The 20449-nt window shown below is 46.1% G+C and overlaps 1 protein-coding gene across 1 annotated transcript in view; it reads left to right on the forward strand.

The window, feature by feature from the left end:
* BACE1 (beta-secretase 1) overlaps positions 1–19888 on the forward strand; it is a 120757-nt gene extending 100869 nt beyond the window's left edge. Inside the window, exon 9 of the mRNA XM_085647441.1 lies at positions 16524–19888. Coding sequence (XP_085503567.1) covers positions 16524–16765 — 242 coding nt within the window. The 3' untranslated portion in view covers positions 16766–19888. The remainder of the gene's footprint in view (positions 1–16523) is intronic.
* The last annotated feature ends 561 nt before the right edge of the window (positions 19889–20449 follow it).

Below are 20449 nucleotides of genomic sequence, written 5' to 3' on the forward strand. Positions count from 1 at the left end.
TCTCTAGGTTAGTCCCAGTTCACCCCAGGCACAGTCAGGTGGGTTTCAGCACCTCCCTAGCCCCTTAGAGCAGTCTCTCAGGTCTCCACAGGGCCTTAGGCGCCCTCTACTCCACTTACTGCCCTTTTTCTGATGTTCCGACGCCGCTGGAGTCGTGTCGACGCCGTGAGGCGGTTCCGGTTCGGTCTCGGCGGCCTCGGCACAATGTCAGTTCTTCGACGACGCCGGTAGGCGGTTCCGGTCCGATGTCGGTGGCCTCGGTTCGATCTCGACCTCCGATTCGACGGCGTCGGGCAGTCTCTTCACGATGTCGACTCCGGGCGGCTCCGGTCCGATGGCGCACTCGGCTCCGATGACGTCGGCCGGCCTGGCCTCGCTGTCGACTTCCGGCGACTCCGGGGTGCGATCCTCACCCCCGACCTCCGGTGCTCCTCCTCACAGGTTCCGGGCGACTCCGGAGTGCGATCCTCACTCCCGACCTCCGGTGCTCCTCTACCTCGGTCTCCGACGACTCCGGAGGGCGGACTTCACTCCTCCGATGACGCCGCTCGCTCGACCTCGGTACACTTCCTCCTCGACCTCTGGTATTCCTCACGACCTCCGTCGGCGCCCTTCTCACGACCTCAGGCGGCTCCGGGTACGACGTCTGCTACTTCAGTCAGCGCCGCTTCTCCACCTCGGGCTCCAGGTCTTCAGGCCACTCGACGCCGGACTCCAGAGAAACCAGTTCTCAGGTCAGAATCTTGCTGTTTTCTTGGTTCTAAGGCCTGTTCCTGCTGTCCAGGTCCTTAGGATAAGTTTCTTCTGTCTTCTTCCCACACAGGGCTATAGGCTGGGATCCATCAGTAGGGACAAGTATCAAGGGTGGGTTTATGGACCCCACTCCAGGCACAAGTTTCCACCCCTGCTGCTTCACTCCTTCCTCCTTCACTGTTGTGCTCCTCTCTCTTCACCAGTCAGGTGCCAACTGCCAGCTCCAACTGCCAACTGCCTCTCTTATCCTCCCAACATTCTAAACGGTCTCCAACTGTCACAGAGTTCTGGAATCTCCTGGAATGTTCTGGAAGGTGCTGGTAGGTTCCAGTGGATGCTGGTGATGTCACAGGAGGCCACCATTTTGTGCTTCAGGCCCTCAGACAGAAGTTTCAGGGGTAGCTAAAATGGCTCCCTGAATCTGTAGCAACACGAAAAAGTCTGGTGGTTCCCAAAAAAAGGAAAAAGTCAAACAGGGTTTGAGGCAAAAGTGGGACAAAATAAATAATGATGAGGAGGGACCACCCAAAGGGCTGACAGGTCTAACAAGGTCTATATGGAAGGGCAGTGAGCGACGCAGGAGAATCCCCACCCCCTTGAACCGGAGGTGAAGCCAGAGTGCGCCCCCAACGTGTAGCCACACCTATTGAGGGCCTGGCAGACATTACCCATCAAATGAGTTTCTTGCAGTAGCACTACGTCCGGCTGGTGCCGCTTGAGAAATTGTAGGACTATAGTACGTTCAAGCCTGTCTCCTAACCCGTTAACATTCCAGCTGAGGACTTTTAGGCTCTTCTCCCATCGGCTATCCATAGCCCTTGCTTCGCAGGGTGCTTCGTCCCACCACCCCAGTGTTCCGGCTGACTGAGTGACAACATAGTTCGTGTGACCATAAATGAACCCCAACTCCCCGCCCCTCCCTGATTCCCACCCCACAAGTGTACTCAATACCCGCGGTCCAGGACCTGACAACCCGTACACTCCTCCCTCCCCCCCAACAACTGTCCCCAACATCCCTACCCCCCCTTGCAAAACAAACCCCCCCCTCCCTGCCCCCTGCTCCGTGGGCTCCAAACTACCCACTGCCCCAATTAGCAGAGCGCCTGTCGCCCAACCCTACCCCGGTGAGAGCCCACCGAGGAACTCTACGTGGGAAGTTCGTGGGCCAGCCCCCTCCTGGCCGCCCGCCCGTGGTGCCCAATTCACTCAGCCCCCCAGGCCCTAAGTGCATCTGCTAAATAGTGAGCCCGGCTCAGCAGCCGCGGGCATGCTGTCACAGCACCTCGTGGAGCAAGCCAGTCTTACAGTCAACAACTTTAATACTTTACTGTCCGACGGCTTCTCAGTCGAGCGTTCGTGGGCTCATCTCGCTGCGTCGTCTCTGGGTGAGTCCCAGCGGGGACTATTCGATCTTGAACGCCAAGACCGCTGGCTCTGCTCTCCTCCTTCCACTCGCCCCGTCGCTGACCCCGGGGAGGAGTGCCCTGCGCCTCGCCATTGTGCACCGTCTCGCCGAGGGGCCCCACAGTTCCATCCGTATCTAGCCACTCCTGCGCCGCCGCAGGCGAGGTGAAGAAAAGGGATTTGCCGCCAGCTATGATCTTCAGTTTGGTGGGAAAGAACATCATGTACCGAATCCCGCGGTCTCGTAGTGCCGCCTTCACCCCCTGAAAGGAGCGCCTCTCCTGCTGAACCTGGAGCGTGAAGTCCGGGAAGAAGCGAACCGTGGCTCCCTCGTACTGAAAATCTCCATGTTGTCTAGCGGCCTGGAGAATTGCATCGCGGTCTCGGTAGTTCAATATTTTAGCAATAATTGTTCGCGGGAGGGCCCCCGGTTTAGGTTTCGGGATCGGGGCCCTGTGCGCCCGCTCGACAGTGAAGAGCTTAGATAGTCTCTTGGGCTTAAGGTGGTGGAGGATCAAATCCTCAATAAAGAGCTCCATACATTCCCCCTCAAGTCCTTCCGCCACACCTACCACGCGAATGTTGCTTCTCCGAGCCCTGCCTTCCTGGTCGTCGAGCCGTAGGGCCATCAGCCGGTGCTGGTGCACGAGTTCGTTGACCCTCCCCTCGAGCCGCTTCTCCGATTCCTGCAGGGCTGCGATGTCAGCTGCATTGGTTTTAGAGCGGTCCGTGGTGGTCCCCAAGTCGGCCCGGAGCAGGTTCACCTCTATCGTGATCTTGTCCATTTTCGTCTCCAGGTTGGTGCCCAGGGTTTGAATTGCGGCCATTATGGACGTCACGGAGGGTTCCGCCTGGCCCGCTGCCTCCTTCGCCGTCCCTCCAGGCTGCGCCGCCGGTCTAGCTACCATATAGTTATCCAGCTTGTTGGACTGGGTCGTGGCGCCCCCTTTAGGTCACATGGTGCCGCCGATACCTCTGGGGCCAAACGTCCCTCCGTCCTCCTTTGCGCTAAAGCGCCTGCGGGTCCGCGCCAGCTCCGGTCGCCCACGTGGAGTCTGGGCGCAACCCTGGCACCACCGGCACTTTCCTGGTATAAACTCAGGGCGGGGGGGTCCTCCAGCGAGCCTTGCGTGCACGTTATGGGGTCCGCGACCTCAGCCACCTCCTGCCGCCGGTTCTCAAATGTCCAGGCCGCCCCAACAGCCGCGAACGAGGGCCCCCAACCGGGCAGGCAACACAGGTCACCCCGCAGCAGCAGCCCCAGCTGGTCTCCTCCCCTCGCTCCTGCGACAGCAGTCAGGGAAATGGCCGGGCCTACCTCCGCGATTTTGGCGCCGCCAGTCTCAGCACCTTGCAGTAGGGCCCATGCCGCTGTACACCACTCCTCTATGTCCCGCTTTAGTCGCGGCAGTCCACCGGCCCCCCGAGGCTGCAGGGGCACGCATCCGGCGCTGTCGGGCAGTAGGAGGCCAGCGGCACCTCAGCTCCGCATATGGGCGGCGTCCTCCCTCGATGGCGCCCCTCCGATTGCGTCCCGCGTCAGGCCGAAGCCGGGGCCTCAGGTGGCACAAGGCGTGGCACCGCAGCTCCGGGAGCGAGGCACTCAGCCGCCGCCGCCAGTCGCGGCCGTCGCGCCGAGCCGTCCACGGGTCTCCGGCTTCCGCACAAGCGCTCCGCTGGGTCACTGGGCCTGGGGGAGCTGGGGGGCATTCACGGGCCAGCCCCTCAGCGCGGATGAGCGACGGATGTTGTAGGACACCAACGGTCCCGGCGGAGCTCCGGAGTCCACCTATGGTTTTTTAAGTGAATTTGCAAGGTTTTTTAAATGCTAATTCGTAACTATAACGTGTGTGAAACCTATGGTTTTTTCAGTGAATATATATATATATATATATATATATATAATAGAGAGAGCGAGAGAGAGATATCCCCCAATAGTGGCACTCTGGTGAGATATTCTTTCATATAAATATAATATTCCTTACTCCTAATGGATGTAGAGATGGGCCCCATGGGGAAAATATGGTAGGAGCCCTCTATATTTACACACTAGAGATTATTAAGGAAGAGTAAGATAAATGAGGCTCGTTGGCATGCATGATTTGTAAATACAATTATGATAATAGGCTCAGGTCTTCAAGGTCTACTGCCCATGTATCTACTGGTGCTGTGTTCCTCTGAATTGTGCCTTTCTGCTTTAAGTGCTACAATGGTCCCTAGGGAGGTAGGGATAGGAAGTAACAAATGAATACAGACCCAATCAGTGCTGTATTGGTTAACTTATCTGGCCGGACAGAGGTTCAATATTTAATTTATCAGCAAGTTTTTTGGATCTAAACAAGCACAAATACTGAAAAGTGGGACCCAAGCCTGCATCCTACTACACAAACATACAAACATAAAATAGGCAGAACATTTAAGCGAGGCTCAGGCAATGCTTACGGTTTGTTTTGACAAGTAGTATGAATTTTAAGAAACAAATCGCAAGTAACGTCTCTACACAGTTAATAATGACATCACATTTAGTGCATGAGGCGGTTTAAGGTGTCGACGGCGTTTCGATCCAAGTGAGCAATGCGTGGATCATCTTCAGGACATTATATTAGCATGCCTGTTTATAAGCGCCTAAGATAATTGGGGAAGTCCGAAGGGCCTGCCACGAGACTGTGGGTGTGACAACACCGGATGCGGGAACGTCCGGGCTCGGTAGGGGCTCCGGCTGTCACAGATATGCGGTACTGACAGGTCGAGGATCAAGGGACACTTCAGGGAACATTTCAGGAGGGGCTGCGTGTAATACAACTTCGCGATGGCAGCGCGATGGCCTCAAGTAAAGAAATTGGAGGGATTCACGGGAGTGGAGCCACAGGCATTCATCGACTAATGGTCATTACGCCGTCCAAGCACACGCCTGTGGCTCCACTCATGCACTAAATGTGATGTCAATATTAACTGTGTAGAGACGTTACTTGTGATTTGTTTCTTAAAATTCATACTACTTGTCAAAACAAACCGTAAGCGTTGCCTGAGCCTCGCTTAAATGTTCTCCCTATTTTATGTTTGTGTAGTAGGATGCAGGCTTGTGTCCCACTTTTCAGTATTTGTGTTTGTTTATATCCAAAAAACTTGCTGATCAATTAAATATTGAACCGCTGTCCTGCTGGACAAGTTAACCAATACAGCACTGATTGGGTCTTTATTCATTTGTTACTTCCTAGCCCTACCTCCCTAGGGACCATTGTAGCACAAAATAATTGATTCCTGAGGTCCCTGGCTGACTTTATTTGGGTCCCCTTGTTGTTTGAAAAGATGTTTCTGCTTTAAGTATCATTCTTAAATGGAGGGCATCGCTCGCACTTGCGTCCGAGCCATGATCCCTCATGAATGCATCATGTGACATCCAGCGCACTATTTGGTTACTTCCCGTGGAGGTCCTGAGACTCGAAATGCATCTTCAAGAGGACCTCCCACTTCGAGTTTCCTCTGCATTCTTGTGGTGTTATTTTGTCACTTTTTTTTTTTTTTTAATAATAGGGTTGGCATCGATTTTCACTGCAACCAATAAATACTAAAATGCTCTTATCTTGATATTCCTCTGTTACGCTCTGCGTTCAAGGTTCCTTCGGCAGGTAAAACAGGGAGCATTACACGCCTTTTAGGTTGAGCCTGGGCAGCGCATGCGCTGCTCTGGGAGGCATGCTGTATTTAGATATGGACTTGAAGCTCCGCCCCCTTTCCGCCCGTCTTTTCAATTAGCTCCTTCTACTGTCCTTTGTAAATGGTTGTTTTTGATTCATTATTAGGCTTAGTACCACCTTGTCTGTATTTGTAACCTTCCATGAGGACTGGACTTTTTACTTGTGTTGTTACACGGTCTGTTTTATCTACAGTCTTTGAGCACTATTCTCTTTAAGGATTTTCCCCTATTGTAGACACGATGTGCTTTCCGGCAAGGGTGCTGCTTTGCCCCCGGGCGCTGCGCTACGGTTTCAGCACGGCGGCCGCTTTTACAGTTTTATCACAAATTGGGCAAACTTGCACCTTTTAATGTATGTTATTTTTTTATTTGGCAGCGCCGCACTCTTTTACTATAGCGTCCGCCCACCATTATTTTCTGTGGAACTTGCCCCTTTTAATATGCATTGTTTATTTATTTTGCAAGCACGGCATGCTTTTAGTATTTGTGTCGGGCGCCTTTATTTTCTTCTGAATTTGCCCCTTTTTATATGTATTGTTTATTTATTTTGCAAGCACAGCATGCTCTTACTATAGCGGCCTTGCAGTTTTTTTTTCCTTGGGGAAGCAGCCAATGGCGCCTGCACCCCTTTTTTCAACAACTACGACCCCCCCTTCCATCTACAACAGTCGTCCGAATCAGGCGACTACCACACTCACCCAATATTTCCACTTGAGAACAAAGACACCCTCAAAGTATGAATTATTAATCACTCCACCTGTCTCCCTCTCACTGTGTAACAATAAACTCCAAGCAGGCAACTAACACTTTCATTCAAACACATACCCATTTCTTCGCACCATATGCTAGCAGCCGCCCCAGCATTATCGAAACTTTGACCTGTTGACATTGTAACTGACAATGGGTTTTATTTATGTGCACTTTGTACTTATAGTTGTTGCTTGCAGGTTTTGAAAACACATAAATAAAATCCATTATCATTTGCTTGTTGGATTCCTTGTCAGAGGCGCGGCGGCTGCTTTCCGCTCCACAGCTGCGATCAGACAGAATTCAACCTCCAAGAATTCCTGTCAGTCAGCATTTAATTGCCATCTTGGCATCCATTCCTTGGGCTTTTCTGTCGGATATTTACCAAGCCACAAATTACTTTCAGCTGTGGTCCTTTTTCTTTGCAGGTCAGCCTTGCCCATCTCAAGGTGACCGAAGGAACTTCTGAGTTGAAGGGCAATGAAGACTATAAGACAAGACTCATGTCTGATTTTCGGTGCATCACAGTTGTTTTCTTGTTGCTCGCTCTGAACCAATAGGAGCTGTATTTTCCCCTGCCCATTCTGAATATTCATTTCTTGATTTGCCCATCTGTCTGTGCCTAGAGGTTTTTCTTTCTGTAGTAAGATGTTTTCCTCTGAGATCAGGGTTTTTACCAGATTCCAGTACTTTTCAGTCTGGATCAGAAGCTATCTTCCGACAGTGGCAGGCCTTTTTTTTTTTTTGCAGATTTTATTATAGCGCGAACTTGACCCGAATCTGGTATCAGAGCACTTTACATAGCACCAATTACGTTACATAGGACACACATTCAATTTGTTAGGCACGGGGAGATTAAGTGATTTGCCCAGAATCACAGGATGTCCATCGTCATTGCCGAGACTCGAACCCTGTTCTCCAGATTCAAGGTCGACCGCCCTTGCCGTTAGACCAACTCCTCTCCCCTTGTTTGGGACTCTAAAGGAACGTCGCCATTTACAAACCCAGCCCTCAACAATCACTGGCCCCCAGAAGTCGTGGTACTCAGGTCGGCTCCACCTATCCGTGTGCCCTCCTCTTTCAGTTAGGGTGGACCTCCAATAGCAGTGGCTAGGGCAGGTTCTGCATCCGAACTGTCATACCTCCACCTACATGCCTGCAAATTGAATTGGGTAATCTGAGCTACTTTGTCCTTCCCTCGAGACATAGTGAGCTCTTTGCCCCTCTACGCAATATGTTTATTCTGGGCATCTTGTTTCTTGGTGCGCCAGGGAGAAAGTTGATTCCCTCAAGGCAAGCTTATTGGATGTGTTGTGATTCATGCTTAACTTGGCCCTGCAAATCTTTGCTGTTGACACTGTTAGCGTTAACTATTAGCTTTTTTCCTCTTATTTGTTTGCTGGCTCAGCCGTTGTTGTTCAGTTCTTCTATAATTGATTTTCTGAAGGGGTTGCTCTATTTCCCTCTTCTCCCTTGGCATGGCTAAGTCGGTACTTAACCTGGTGCTCATGATCTTGATGAGTTTGCACTTCTAGTCCATTCACAATTGTGTTTTGCAAGCTGCTCACCTAGAAAACTGTGTTCTTGGTTGCCATTACCACCAGCTCAGTGCATTAGCAAGCTGCATACTTTGTCCTTTAATCCTCCTTTTACCTCATTTTCACAGACAAACTTGTCCTTCATACTAGGGTCTTCCTCTTGCCAAAGATAGTGACCCCGTTTCATGTGGATCTGCGCATCTACCGACATTCTACCCATTTCCTCATTCCAAAGTGGGAGTGACTACACTGTCTAGATCTTTGTACAAGTCTTACTTTCTACAGTGCTAGGAACCACGAATACCAAATTAATGACCAGCATTTCCTTGGCCATGCTCAATCCAAGAAAGGCTAGATGATTTTAAAGTGCGCAATTTCACATTAGATCATATTGTGCTTCAACACCTATTATGCTAAGTAGGAGCCTTGAGAGGGTATAAGGGCTTATTCCACAGGGTGGAAACCGCATCGTTGACATTGTGCAGTGGTGTTCCTCTTCTGGATATCTACTGGGCTGTGACGTGGGCTTAGGTCCACATCTTCACCAAACATTGTTCCCTCGACTCTAAAGTCCATAGGGATGGCAATTGTGCCAAATCTATGTTATAGCACTTGCTGGTTTGACCATCTTCTCAGACACATAAGCTTTGAGATACTGCTTGGGTATTGATTAAAGAGGTGATGAATCTGCAGGTAGAAGTATCCATCAGAAGTATAAGCTACTTACCTTTGGCAGAGATTATTCTGGTGGATATTCTGTCTACCTGCGGATTTTTCACCAATTTCGTTCACCTACCCATTCTGAAGAGTGACAATGCAACTTGTAGTAATTCCAAGTTAGTTTTGGTCTTCTGCAATTTCTGTCAGTCTCATCAGCCTCATCTTGGCTTTAGAGGATGTGAAAAAAAGAACGGGGAAAAGATGTTAGTGCACCGGGGTGGTGCCTTATATGGCTTTGTGATGTCACACCCAAGGTGAAATCTGAAGCCAAGGTGCCACTTATTGATGGAGGAGACCTATTTCATTCTTCAGATCCAGTCTTGCGCCTGTAAAAAAAAATTTGAGAGGTGAGGATTATGCAGGTAGATAGAGTATCCACCAGCAAAAAGGTTACTCAGAGGGAAGGTTGGAATGTTAACATTTGTATTGCAGAATTGTAAATGGACAGCCATATTAGGTTAAACACTAATGTGTTATTATTCCGCGCTACTCTATGGTCATTGTTATTCAGCATCACTAATATGAGGGCTCGCAACAATGTCTCTACTCCAGCATAAGTGCACGTCCATCTTGATCACTTTATAAAGTCTTTTCTTGAAATAATCAAATAACTCGCTGGTTTTAAAATTTAATTTATACCAGACCCAAGTGTATGCATCGATTTAATAGCACCTCAGTAATAGTAGATGCACTGTTGTCACGATAACCTATCTTCTGACTGTTGATATTAATTTACCAATCACAAAAACTCATACTGCTGCTCTAATTATAGGTTATGTTTATTAAGAAAGCTCCTTCAGAATCATTCCAAATGAAATCCTTGTGGTAATCATTTCCCCAAAATCTCTCAATTGAGAAACTCCAACTTCCTCCCATTGTTCTCATTACCTAATGCATTTTGCCACTCAGATTTTTAACTCTTTTCACTTAAAAGTTATACATACAAAACAGCTCCCTTTGTTTATGCTTCTATTCATATCATCGCCTCTTCTAGAGAATATGTTTTGTTGTATGCACCAGAGTATATGGTTTTCTGCATGATTCATTTAATTGACCTGTTGTAATTGGGAAATGCGAATAGAGAACAGATTGTAAAATTAAGATTGCCGCATCACATAATGTGATTAGGATGGTTTCACGCTTATTCTGGAGTACTAAGTAAGTAAGTAGTATGTTTAACAGTGAACCTACAGGAGCACCTCATAATAATTTTGGAATGCTTATTTTAATATGTTAGCCTAAGTCGGACAATACATGCATCCTAAATAATTTATTTTCTGCGGTGAGTCTTAGAGCTTTTGCCCACGCACTATAGCTGATGACAATGAGTAATAAGCACAAATGCAAAAATGGCTGCAAATCTACATTTTGCAGCATGACATTCTATGGCTGTTGAATATCCAATATAGTCACTAAAAAAGACTCTTAGGAATATTGTTGTCGATCTAATCCAATCACAGGAAGTATAGATAGGGCAGAGAGAGCTCAGGTGTGTAGTGTCATCAAGAGCTGCATATATGGAATGGGTAGAACAGGCTGTTTTTTTCAGTCTGCTGACCTGAAGATTGTATCATATGAGCTCTTGAGTACATTTTGGTAAAGAGGTTTGCACAAACAGTATACCACATTGCCCTGCATTAGTGTTTTAAAAGTAGTAAGAGTTCCTTTAGTTAAACTTAATATCTCTATACCTGACAAAATAATTTTTGGGCTCATTTTAACCACGTCTATCAAAACAGGAAAATTATAATTCATCTACAATTTGTAGTGGTAGGAAGAATGTGAAAATAAAACACAGTGTTAGTAATGTAGGAAACTCAATACAAAAGGACCCTACACATGAAGGGAGAGTGTGGGAGGGGGGTCCGAGGGATAGGTTTAAAGACCAGCTACAGTATAAATCCCCAATCAACAAATTATCATACAAAAAATACTGTGGGTCTAGAGTTCTGTGTAACAAAACTGATATATAGAGTAGAGTGAAGCAAAAGACCATCTGGGGCTTAACCAAAAAGGTTAAGTTCCCATCACCCACCAAAGGTGGCTAATCATCATCTGGGAACTGTGGACTTAACCATAGAAGCCAACCACATAGGTGATTGTGGTGGTTGTGTGGTAGTCCCAGTCGTGGGTGCCAAAGATGGGGTGATGGTTTGCAGTGCAAAGAGTATAAAAGGAAAAAGTGCTATTAAAAATGGCTATCAAGACACAATCAATTTTATTCTGGTGCTGTCTTGGTGCCACTTTAAAACCAGTGCGTGGACAGCTTAACAAATAACTGTCAGGGTGTCGGTCTACATGTTTCGGCTACTGGACTGGGGAGTCCAAGCTCTCATCAGGACCATATTGACGCTACTGCAAAAAACGTGTGAAAAGGAAACTTATATATACAAAAAAGGGTTTGGGGTAAATACCAATACAACCTGATTGTTCAAGTACGTTCCCATAGGGTTTTTACAGGGAAAGAGACCTAGTAACAATGAAAAGAAGAAAATCAACTCTTTTGTAAAAAGATATCAGTGTTAATCACAGAACAAAAGCTAGATCTAATATGCTAGCAAACGTTAAAACAATACTACATGATGTATTGTCTAACAGGGTGATAATCATATCAACAATCAACTCGTGCACTTACCCGAAAATTTTAGGGTACACACCTCGCCTGGCATCCGCTCAGGACATGAGGCACCGCTCTACAAAGAAGAGAATATCAAACAGCAAAATTACCCCAAGGTGATTTACCCTGTTTAGTTCAAGGAGGGGGGAGGAAGAAACTTCCAAGCAGTGTCGTTTGATTAAGCAGTTATGGGGACATGGCAGGATCAAACAGTCTAAAGAAATCTAAAAAATCTAAAAATCATGATGTTCAGATATAGATATACTGAAGTGATCAGAAATTACTGAGCCTCTAGTAGAGGATCTGGAGTTAGTATACCATTCAAAAGCATTAAGGAGCCAGATAGCACAACTTAGCGTTCAACCCTGGACGGATACGTCTAGAGTGCTTCGCTGACTCAGGAGACCTATGGTGGAGGCGGGCTCAAGCTACGCGCTGTGTTAGAACAGTGATTGTCACGAGGTTTAATGAATGTCTCGTAAATTTGGTCAAAAGTGAGAGTCACAGTGCGTGCAGCGCGGCGTCTGAGAGAAACGCCTATACAGAAACCCATAAAAACAACGGAGGAACAGAGTGCGAGACTCACCTCTCCGTCGGTACCCCGCTCTGGCAATTGAGCTGGAAGGGGAGGTGACAAACCGACAGGAGGTGTCTCCCTATAAGCCCCAATGAGCGTCCTTCCTTGCTGTTTGCTACGGGGCGCTCGAAGGTACAAGATACCTACTGTGATGTCACGTCGTAAGGAAACCTGGGAAGTGTAGTATACAGTGTGGTATCCTCTTATAACGGGCAGAGTCTGAAAGGATCTCGGGCGACTTATTGAAACGTCTACTAACAAGGTCCGATCGTTATGACAGTTCGTGATGTACTTTTCCTGAAACGAGCACGGTTAGAGTTAATGGCACATTGATGTATCGTTACTCGTTCTAAAAGCCGTATCAACTTGTTATCACTATAGTGGCGCTAAGCGGAACAGAATATCACGTGTGGTGTCACATGTTTCTCGAAAGTCGAGAAATGTAGTGGTTGGTTGTAGTGTGTATGGTTCTTCGTTAGTGTTGATAGAATAAGGGGAAAACCGGGAATAAGACATCACTTTCTAAGATGTTACTGACATAGTGGGATCTGTATGGTAATATTAGACTCGTGGATACTGAGGTACGCTCTAGTTTGAGTAAATAGTGTACTTCAAGGTGTAAGAGCTCTATGGACTGATATGATAGTCTTAACAGGAAATGAATAGAAATTTTATTGAGTACACAAAGCGTGGGTACCTCAAGAAATTAGAGAGATGACCATGGAATATCATCGTTTAGACCAAATTGATCACTCTTAAGTTTAAACACCCATTTCTGTTCTTTTATGAACAGAAATTTACTGATGTCTGTCACATGTATGGGGTGAAAGGCTGTTCTAAAATCACCCATCTCAAATCTTCTGGTTTGTGTCTTAGCGACAAAAAGTGATTGGTAAGTTTAGTCGCTTGTTTGTTCCGTCTAATGGTGCTCTTATGTTCATTGATGCGAGTCTTGATCTTTCGTGTGGTCATGCCCACATATCGCAATGAACATGGACAGGTTATGAGGTAGATTACTTTTTCTGTGTTGCAGTTGGTATGTTTTTTTAGAATCCATGGTGTATTAGTGCCTATGTCAATGGTTTTGGTTGGCTGGGTCTGTGGACATGCAGAACACTGGCCACACGGGAAATGCCCCTGTACTGGTGGTAAACTCCACAGAGTGTTAGTGATGGTGGGAGGTTTGGCCCGTGGTCTTGTATGTACTAGACTATCTCTGAGGTTAGTGCCTCTTTTGAAAGAGAAAAGAGAAGGTGGTAAGACCTCATTCCCTACATTCAGTATCCGCCAGTGTTTCCGGACCGTTTTTTGTACATGATTGGACCACGTACTGAATGTATTAACAAAGGTCATTCTAGACAGGGGAGGCTTCGGTACTGGAGGTTCTAGAAGGGCTCCCCGATGATTGTTGGAGGCTCTTTTCCAAGCACGTCTGACCAGGCTTTTTGGATATTGTCTGTCTTGTAATTGGTTGGATAGATCTTCTGCATGATGATTGAAGGTCGTTAAGTCAGAACAGTTCCTGCGGATGCGCAGGAACTGTCCAATGGGCAGATTTTCCTGAAGAGATCTTGGATGATGGCTATGAAAGCTCAAAAGAGAGTTTTTTGATAAAGGTTTCCTATATAGCTCACTGCCCAGTCTGCCGTGGTCAGGGCATATCACAATGTCTAGGAAAGGTAGTCGGGTTTTATCATAGACTACTGTGAAACGCAAAAAAACGTTCTTTTCGTTTAGCCATGCATGAAGGTCTAACAAAGAGGCAACAGGCCCATGCCAAACCACCAGAATATCATCGATGTACCTTCTCCAGATCTTTATCTGGTCTCTGAATGGATTGGACTGTGTAAGTACATTGTTCTGTTCGAAGAGATGAACATACAGGTTGGCTAGGCTCGGCGCAAAAATGCTGCCCATAGATGTGCCCGAGACTTGTAGGTAAATCGTCTCCTCGAACCTGAAAAAGTTTTCCATCATGGCCAACCTGGCACATTCCATTATGAAATGGACTGGTGTGATGGTGTCTAGATTTCTCATCTCTAGAAGACTCTCAATGGCTTCTAAGGTTTCCATTTGTGGAATCGAGGTGTACAAAGATTCCACATCGAAGCTAACCAGCAGGTCTGTTTCTGTATCAAAGTTGATGTCTGGAAGCAAACGAAGGACATCCTTGGTATCTTGCAGGTAACTAGGTATTTCCTTGACAAGTGGTCTGAGGAAAAAGTCAACAAAGGTGGAGAGAGGTTCTAATAAGGAACCTATACCTGATATGATGGGTCGCCCTGGGGGTGGCCTTTGATTTTTATGTATTTTTGGTAAAACATAAAAATATGGCATAACGGGATGTTTGGTAGTTAAGAAATGTGATTCTTGCTCTGTGATCCAACCTGCAGCTTTTGCATCGTCTACGAGGGTTTGTATCTCTCTCGTGAGTCTGGGAGTTGGATCTTCAGTGAGTGGTTTGTATGCTGTAAGATCGTTGAGTTGTCTTAGACAATCAGTGCGATATGCCTCTGTGTCCAAGATGACGATCGCTCCGCCTTTGTCGGCCGGTTTTATCGTGATGGAGTCGTCTTTCGTTAGAGCCATTAAGGCATGTTTGTCATTTTTAGAGAGATTGTGATAAACCTTGTCTTTTCTAGTGTTGCAAGAGGTGATGTCTTGAATCACCGCTTGTTCAAACACTTTAACTCGATCTGGGATAAGATGGACTGGAGGGTTGAAAGTGGAAGGTATTTTCAGGCCTGTACTCTTATCAGAAGAATCATCTAGAGAGTTTGTAAGTTCTTTATCCTTAAAGAAGAAATGTAGACGTATTTTTCTGAAGAATTTGGCCATTTCACAGCGTAGTTGGAATAAATCTCCTTCGTTGGTTGGAACATACCCTAAACCTTTATTGAGGACCTGTTGTTCATTGGGTGTCAAAACCTTGGTGCTTAAATTCACAACTAGCTCATTGTGTTCGTGCTTGTCCCTGGTTGTGGTTGTCCTTTTTTGCTGCGGGTATTTGGTAGTTGTTGTTCCATCTGCCAGTGTACTTGTGGTTGCCCTCTTCTTCTGCCCCTGTTTCGTCCACGGCAGGACGTTCGCCTGCGCCTCCTGCCCGGAATAATTCGTTTTCTGGGTCTCTCTCTTTTTCAAGAACCGCACAGTGATCTATATGATCATAGGAGACAGGACGGTTGCCTGTGATCCTCCACCACCCTCACCTATATTGAGAATTCCAGAATCTTTGGAAGACAGGAGTCGATTCCCTTCACCGGGAAGCTCCGCCGGGAACAATTCTCACTGCGCAGTATACCTTCGCTACTGTTTGAATGATTAAACAAGACAAAGAGAAATAACACGCCCCCTGAATCGCATTGGGCACCGTTAGGCTGTCCCCATTGTCCCTGTCCTGATGAAGACCCGCATTGACTAAGACAGTAATGCCCCCTTGGGTTGAAACGTCGACATATCCCCTGGACCAGTTGAAAGACTCTGTATAAAGACCTACTTATTCAGTCTGCAGAACTATTCAAATATCTGTGTTTTTCTGGCCTTTTGAAAACGACAATACCACGAAAGTCACCTTGTATATATTACGCACCCTCACCACAGCACTGAGCACCACATGTCACTTTGTCACAAATTACAGCTCACTTTTTGTCTTGACAGCCATGCAAATTAATGGGGGTATTTATAAATGACGTAATTTATAAAACTTTTGAATACCCTTTTTGGTCTCTGTGTGTTGTTTACGATAATTTGTCTTCCATGTGAATTAACCAATGACTGGTTTAATGTTTTAAGAAATAATCTACACCCGACAGAACCAATTGTTAATTTTGTATATGATTGCCCAGGTTCTGAGGGATACTGGGTTACCCCATTGTTACTATAATATAATACATAATTTGCAAGCAATTTATTATTTTTGTCTCTGTGAAGAATTTTTTGTATTTCATTTAACGGATGTATTTTAGCTAGTATTATAATAAGATTTGTTTGAATTCATGTTAGCTTTTGTGTGTATGTGTTGTGTTTTATGAACAAAAAGAAGGTTAATAAAAAAAAAATTAGAATATATTTAAATGCACACTACAAAGACTGGTGTAAAGCGCTCTTTTGTTTGTTAAATTAGAAAGAACATCGCTAATTAGTAACATTAACAGTGTGGTACTGCCGTTTAACAGAAAGTTAAAACAAAATAATTTTTAAGCCACAGTATACCTGGCGGTTTGATTATTGAAGAATTTGATGATATTTTACTGCAAAGACGTGTTTTCAGTCATCTGTTACTTTAAGAAATGCTCTGTTGATAGTGTAAATCAGAGGCTCGGCATTTTGAATAGAATTCTGTATATAGTCATTACTAGCAAGTTGATCTCTCCGTTGATTGGCTGAAAGGCTTTGGAACTGCCCACCACCTTAACAGATAATGTGCAGCATGGCAGGCCCTGTATTAATTAGACTTCCTCTTTTCTGCAGCTCACGACGAATACCGCATGGCGGCAGTGGCTGGCCCCTTCTTCGGCTCGGACATGGACGACTGTGGGTACAACATTCCACAGACAGACGAGTCCACACTAATGACCATCGCCTACATCATGGCAGCCATCTGTGCACTTTTCATGCTGCCGCTATGCCTAATGGTGTTCCAGTGGCGTTGCTGTCGTTGTCTACGCCGTGGTGGTGATGACTTTGCTGATGACATCTCCCTGCTCAAGTGAATACTGCCCCTCCTATCCTGACAGCCACCAGAATGCTGCTCGTAAAGACAGACTAACGCAGCTGGGGGTGGCATTGGTACTCAGGTGGATGGGGGTCATGAACTGGGGGAGGCACAGATCTTAGGAGAGACCTGACTAGGGAACACCATACTTTGCCAGTGGGGCTCACTGGACTGATGGACACACAGTTACTGGCATGAAACCATGGGGTAGTAAGAGTCTTTCACCTCACTGCATGGAACCGTGCTCTCTGCCCTGAATCTATGCAGTGGCCATGTGCGTCAATGGAAGTCTTACTGTAACCTCGAGGTGTTTGATGTGTGACTGTGTTTGTTGTGTTCTGTTCCTAATCACAGGCACAGCAGTGAAAAATACCACAGTGTGAGTATGAAAATTTGTATCTGTTGCAGAGTAACAACCTTTGTACTTCTGATAGTCCAAGTATTGGTGGCTTGGATTAGTCATTCCATTAGTGTGAAGGCATGTCTGCGTTAAAATGGTATCAGTGTGAAGGTTGATGTAATAGTGAATGAGTCTGTGAGAATGAATGTAGTTTTCTGCAAGAGTCTCTCTGTGTTTGTGGATTACAGTTGTGCCCGACACATGATACCCAGAGCGTGCCTCCTATATGTGTCCGACAGTCCCCTCAGAGTGCACAAGCTACACATGTCCTCCAATTCTCCTGCAGCCATTATTACTTCTTCCCCGCAAAATATTTGTATCATAGGCAACTTCTCAATCAACAGATTACCCATAAATGCTCATCCTGTTAAATATTAAAATTGTTTAAATATGACTACCCCTCCAAACAACCCTTCCCCCGAAGAAACCCTTCAACAGTTCAGCTTGTGTCCCTTCCCATTTAGTCTCTGGTGCTGATGAGTGTGAATGTTTCTACCCCTTCACGTAGATAATGCAACCGATGGTGGCTGTTCGATAGCTTGACAGTCTTTGATGTGGATGGTGGTATCATGTCCACATCTAGTGCTGCAGTTGGCAACATTTCAATGTAATTACAATGTCTATGGTGGGGGATTCAGATTGATTTCATTCACAAAAGGCCTATCCAACAGGCCTCCAACCTCTTGTGTCGCTGATAGAAATCTTTAGATGTCATGATTGGCATTGGTACTGAAGATTTACTGTCATGTCCGCCTCTGGTGTGTTTGATGCATATGGTTTCATTTTGCGGTCTTTGGTGTTGATTGCGAAGGTTTGGATGACATGGTTGACATCATATCTCATGTGGTCAATGCAGAAAGTTTAACGTTCTGGTCCCTGGTGTGGCAGATACAGAAAGTTTGGCCCTGTGTCAGTCTCCTGTGTGGATGATGGTGAAAGTTAGATGTCATTTTCTCTGTTGTGTTTGATGCAAAGGATGTTGACGTTGGGCTTCTGGTGTGATTGATACAGAAAGTTTTATCTATGCCAGTGTTGATGTAGAATGTTTGACTTCATGGTCTCTGTTGTACTCAGTGCAAATATTTGGAAGTCCGGTCTAGTCTGATTGACGAAGATTTGATCTCTGACATGGGTAATGTGGAATTTTCAATGATGTTTCAATTTCTTTTGCGGGTTGTGCATATGATTCCCAACATTGCCACCCTGGTCTCTGTGATGATGACTCCGTATTGGGGCCACTGGTGTGGTGGATGCAGAAGGTTTGACATCACATTCATCTGTGGTGTTCTTCATCCAGACTGGTCTCTAGGATAGTGGACTTGAGCCATGCTCACACTAAGTGTCTGCAGCATCCGCTAAGAGCACTGGAACATTTTTGGAGAATTCGGAGGTAGAAACGTGATTTAGCTAATTCTGGTGGAACCTGGAGGAAACGCACACTCGCCCAAGCAAACCACGAGTCATTACAAGTGGCTGACAAGTCTGGCCCAGACAGTACACCCAGTGGAAGTCGTGCCCAACTTTACTTTTTGCCATAACACTTTGCTCACTCAGATCTGGTTCCGAACTGTGTGACAATAACTACATTGTGCCAAACATTCCAAGAGGTGGAATCTTTCATGGTGCACCCCTAGTAGCAGCACAGAACCACACGGTTTTTCTGAATCATCCACCCCCTCTTATTTATCCTTAGAATCTGGTATGAAGCCTTTTTCTTGTTTCAAACCCGAATGTTTATGCTGAGAACATAGTTTTTGAAAGGGATAAGTTCTAGCAAGCTGCATGGCACAAAGCACACTATTTAAAAATGCAAAGCATTGTTATTTCTGAATGCATTTTTTGGAAGCACCTTTTATGATGGACGGGGTGCCTCAGTGTGTTTTCAAGCATTCATTTAAATAATGCTCTTGTATGTGCAGCACCCTGCCCCCAGAGCCACCCAGTTAAACCGTTAATTTGTGAAATGTCCTTTAAAAAAAAGTGCCCCGCTTGCAGCTAGATTCAAGGCCACTGGACTGAGCACCACTCTATAGTTACAAGCCATTTTCACCGGGACGGCTGCCTTTTCTATGAAGTAAGATTGTCTCAGGAAGAATATGGTGTCCATGGATCAAACCTTTCAGAGCGGACTCTTCTGCAACACTCCAAAGAGGACCATTCATTAAGCCAAGAAGCAACGCAGGCATATCAGGACATCTGAAACTAGGCTTTTCTGCAGCATCACACAAGGCGCATCAGAACCATATGTTGCCTCACCTGGCCAAGGGCAATGTTGTGAAAAACCACTAGAAAGGAACGAGTGTCAAACCCGGAGCCCCCAGACCTTACTGGCTACCGCAGGGTGTATCAGAAGCCATAACTGCCCCCACCTCCAGTTGGCAGGGGTATTGTCCTCTAGACCTCTCGGAATTGAGTCGCCCTGGTCTTTCCACAGGAAGAAGCCTCAGGTACAGCCTTGGAGAAAACATCTCCCCAAAACCACTCATTCATCAGCTCCAGGTTACCCCCTTAAGCATGGTACAGAATGTAAAGTAATCTGGCACTTTAACGAATTTTCTTTACCATTCCTTTGTTATGTTTTATTAGTTTAACTTAATTTTATGTTAATGTTGACAGTCAGTTGTATATATTGCTGTAGAATGTAACTTTGACATATCTAGACCACTAATGCACCGGGCAGTTTAGGACAAAAGTTTAGGACAAAAGTTGTCAATTTTTGAACTTGCTGCTGTTTTTTTATTTACTATTTAATAGCATCCCCTCATCCACTTGGCTACTGTTTTGTACAGTTATGGGCTTGTGTTCTGTGGAAGAAAGTTAACGTGGCAGTGTTCTAGATGGCATGGTCAACAGCACAAAGTCTCCCTTTTTTATGGTCTGGGTAAATGCTTTTTGGTATTAGGTTTCTAGAAGTTGGCGAGCAGTTTCCCGGAGACACTGATTACAATACATAAGTCAGTCATTTTTTGTCTGAATGCTTGGCTTCACCTCCTGCAGTTTGAAACTTAACTGACAAAAGGGTCTGTTCTCATGTCCAGTGGTGCTGCCACCAGAAGGCAAAGGAATCCGACTTTGCTTCGGCCACCATGGAGAGTGGCAGCCAATTACAATATCTAGTGGTGTCTTTATGTAAAGGTGGCAGACATCAGTACCTCACCTCACCGTTAGAGCACCTCCTTCTATTCAATGCAGACATCTAAAGCTTATTGCTACCCGGAGGCATCCCAGTGCTAGATGAAGTGGGAAGGCACCCTAGCAACAGCGCTTGCACTTCCTTGGAAG

Source organism: Triturus cristatus, chromosome 3_2, assembly GCF_964204655.1.
Source record: "Triturus cristatus chromosome 3_2, aTriCri1.1, whole genome shotgun sequence".
Lineage (NCBI taxonomy): Eukaryota > Metazoa > Chordata > Amphibia > Caudata > Salamandridae > Triturus > Triturus cristatus.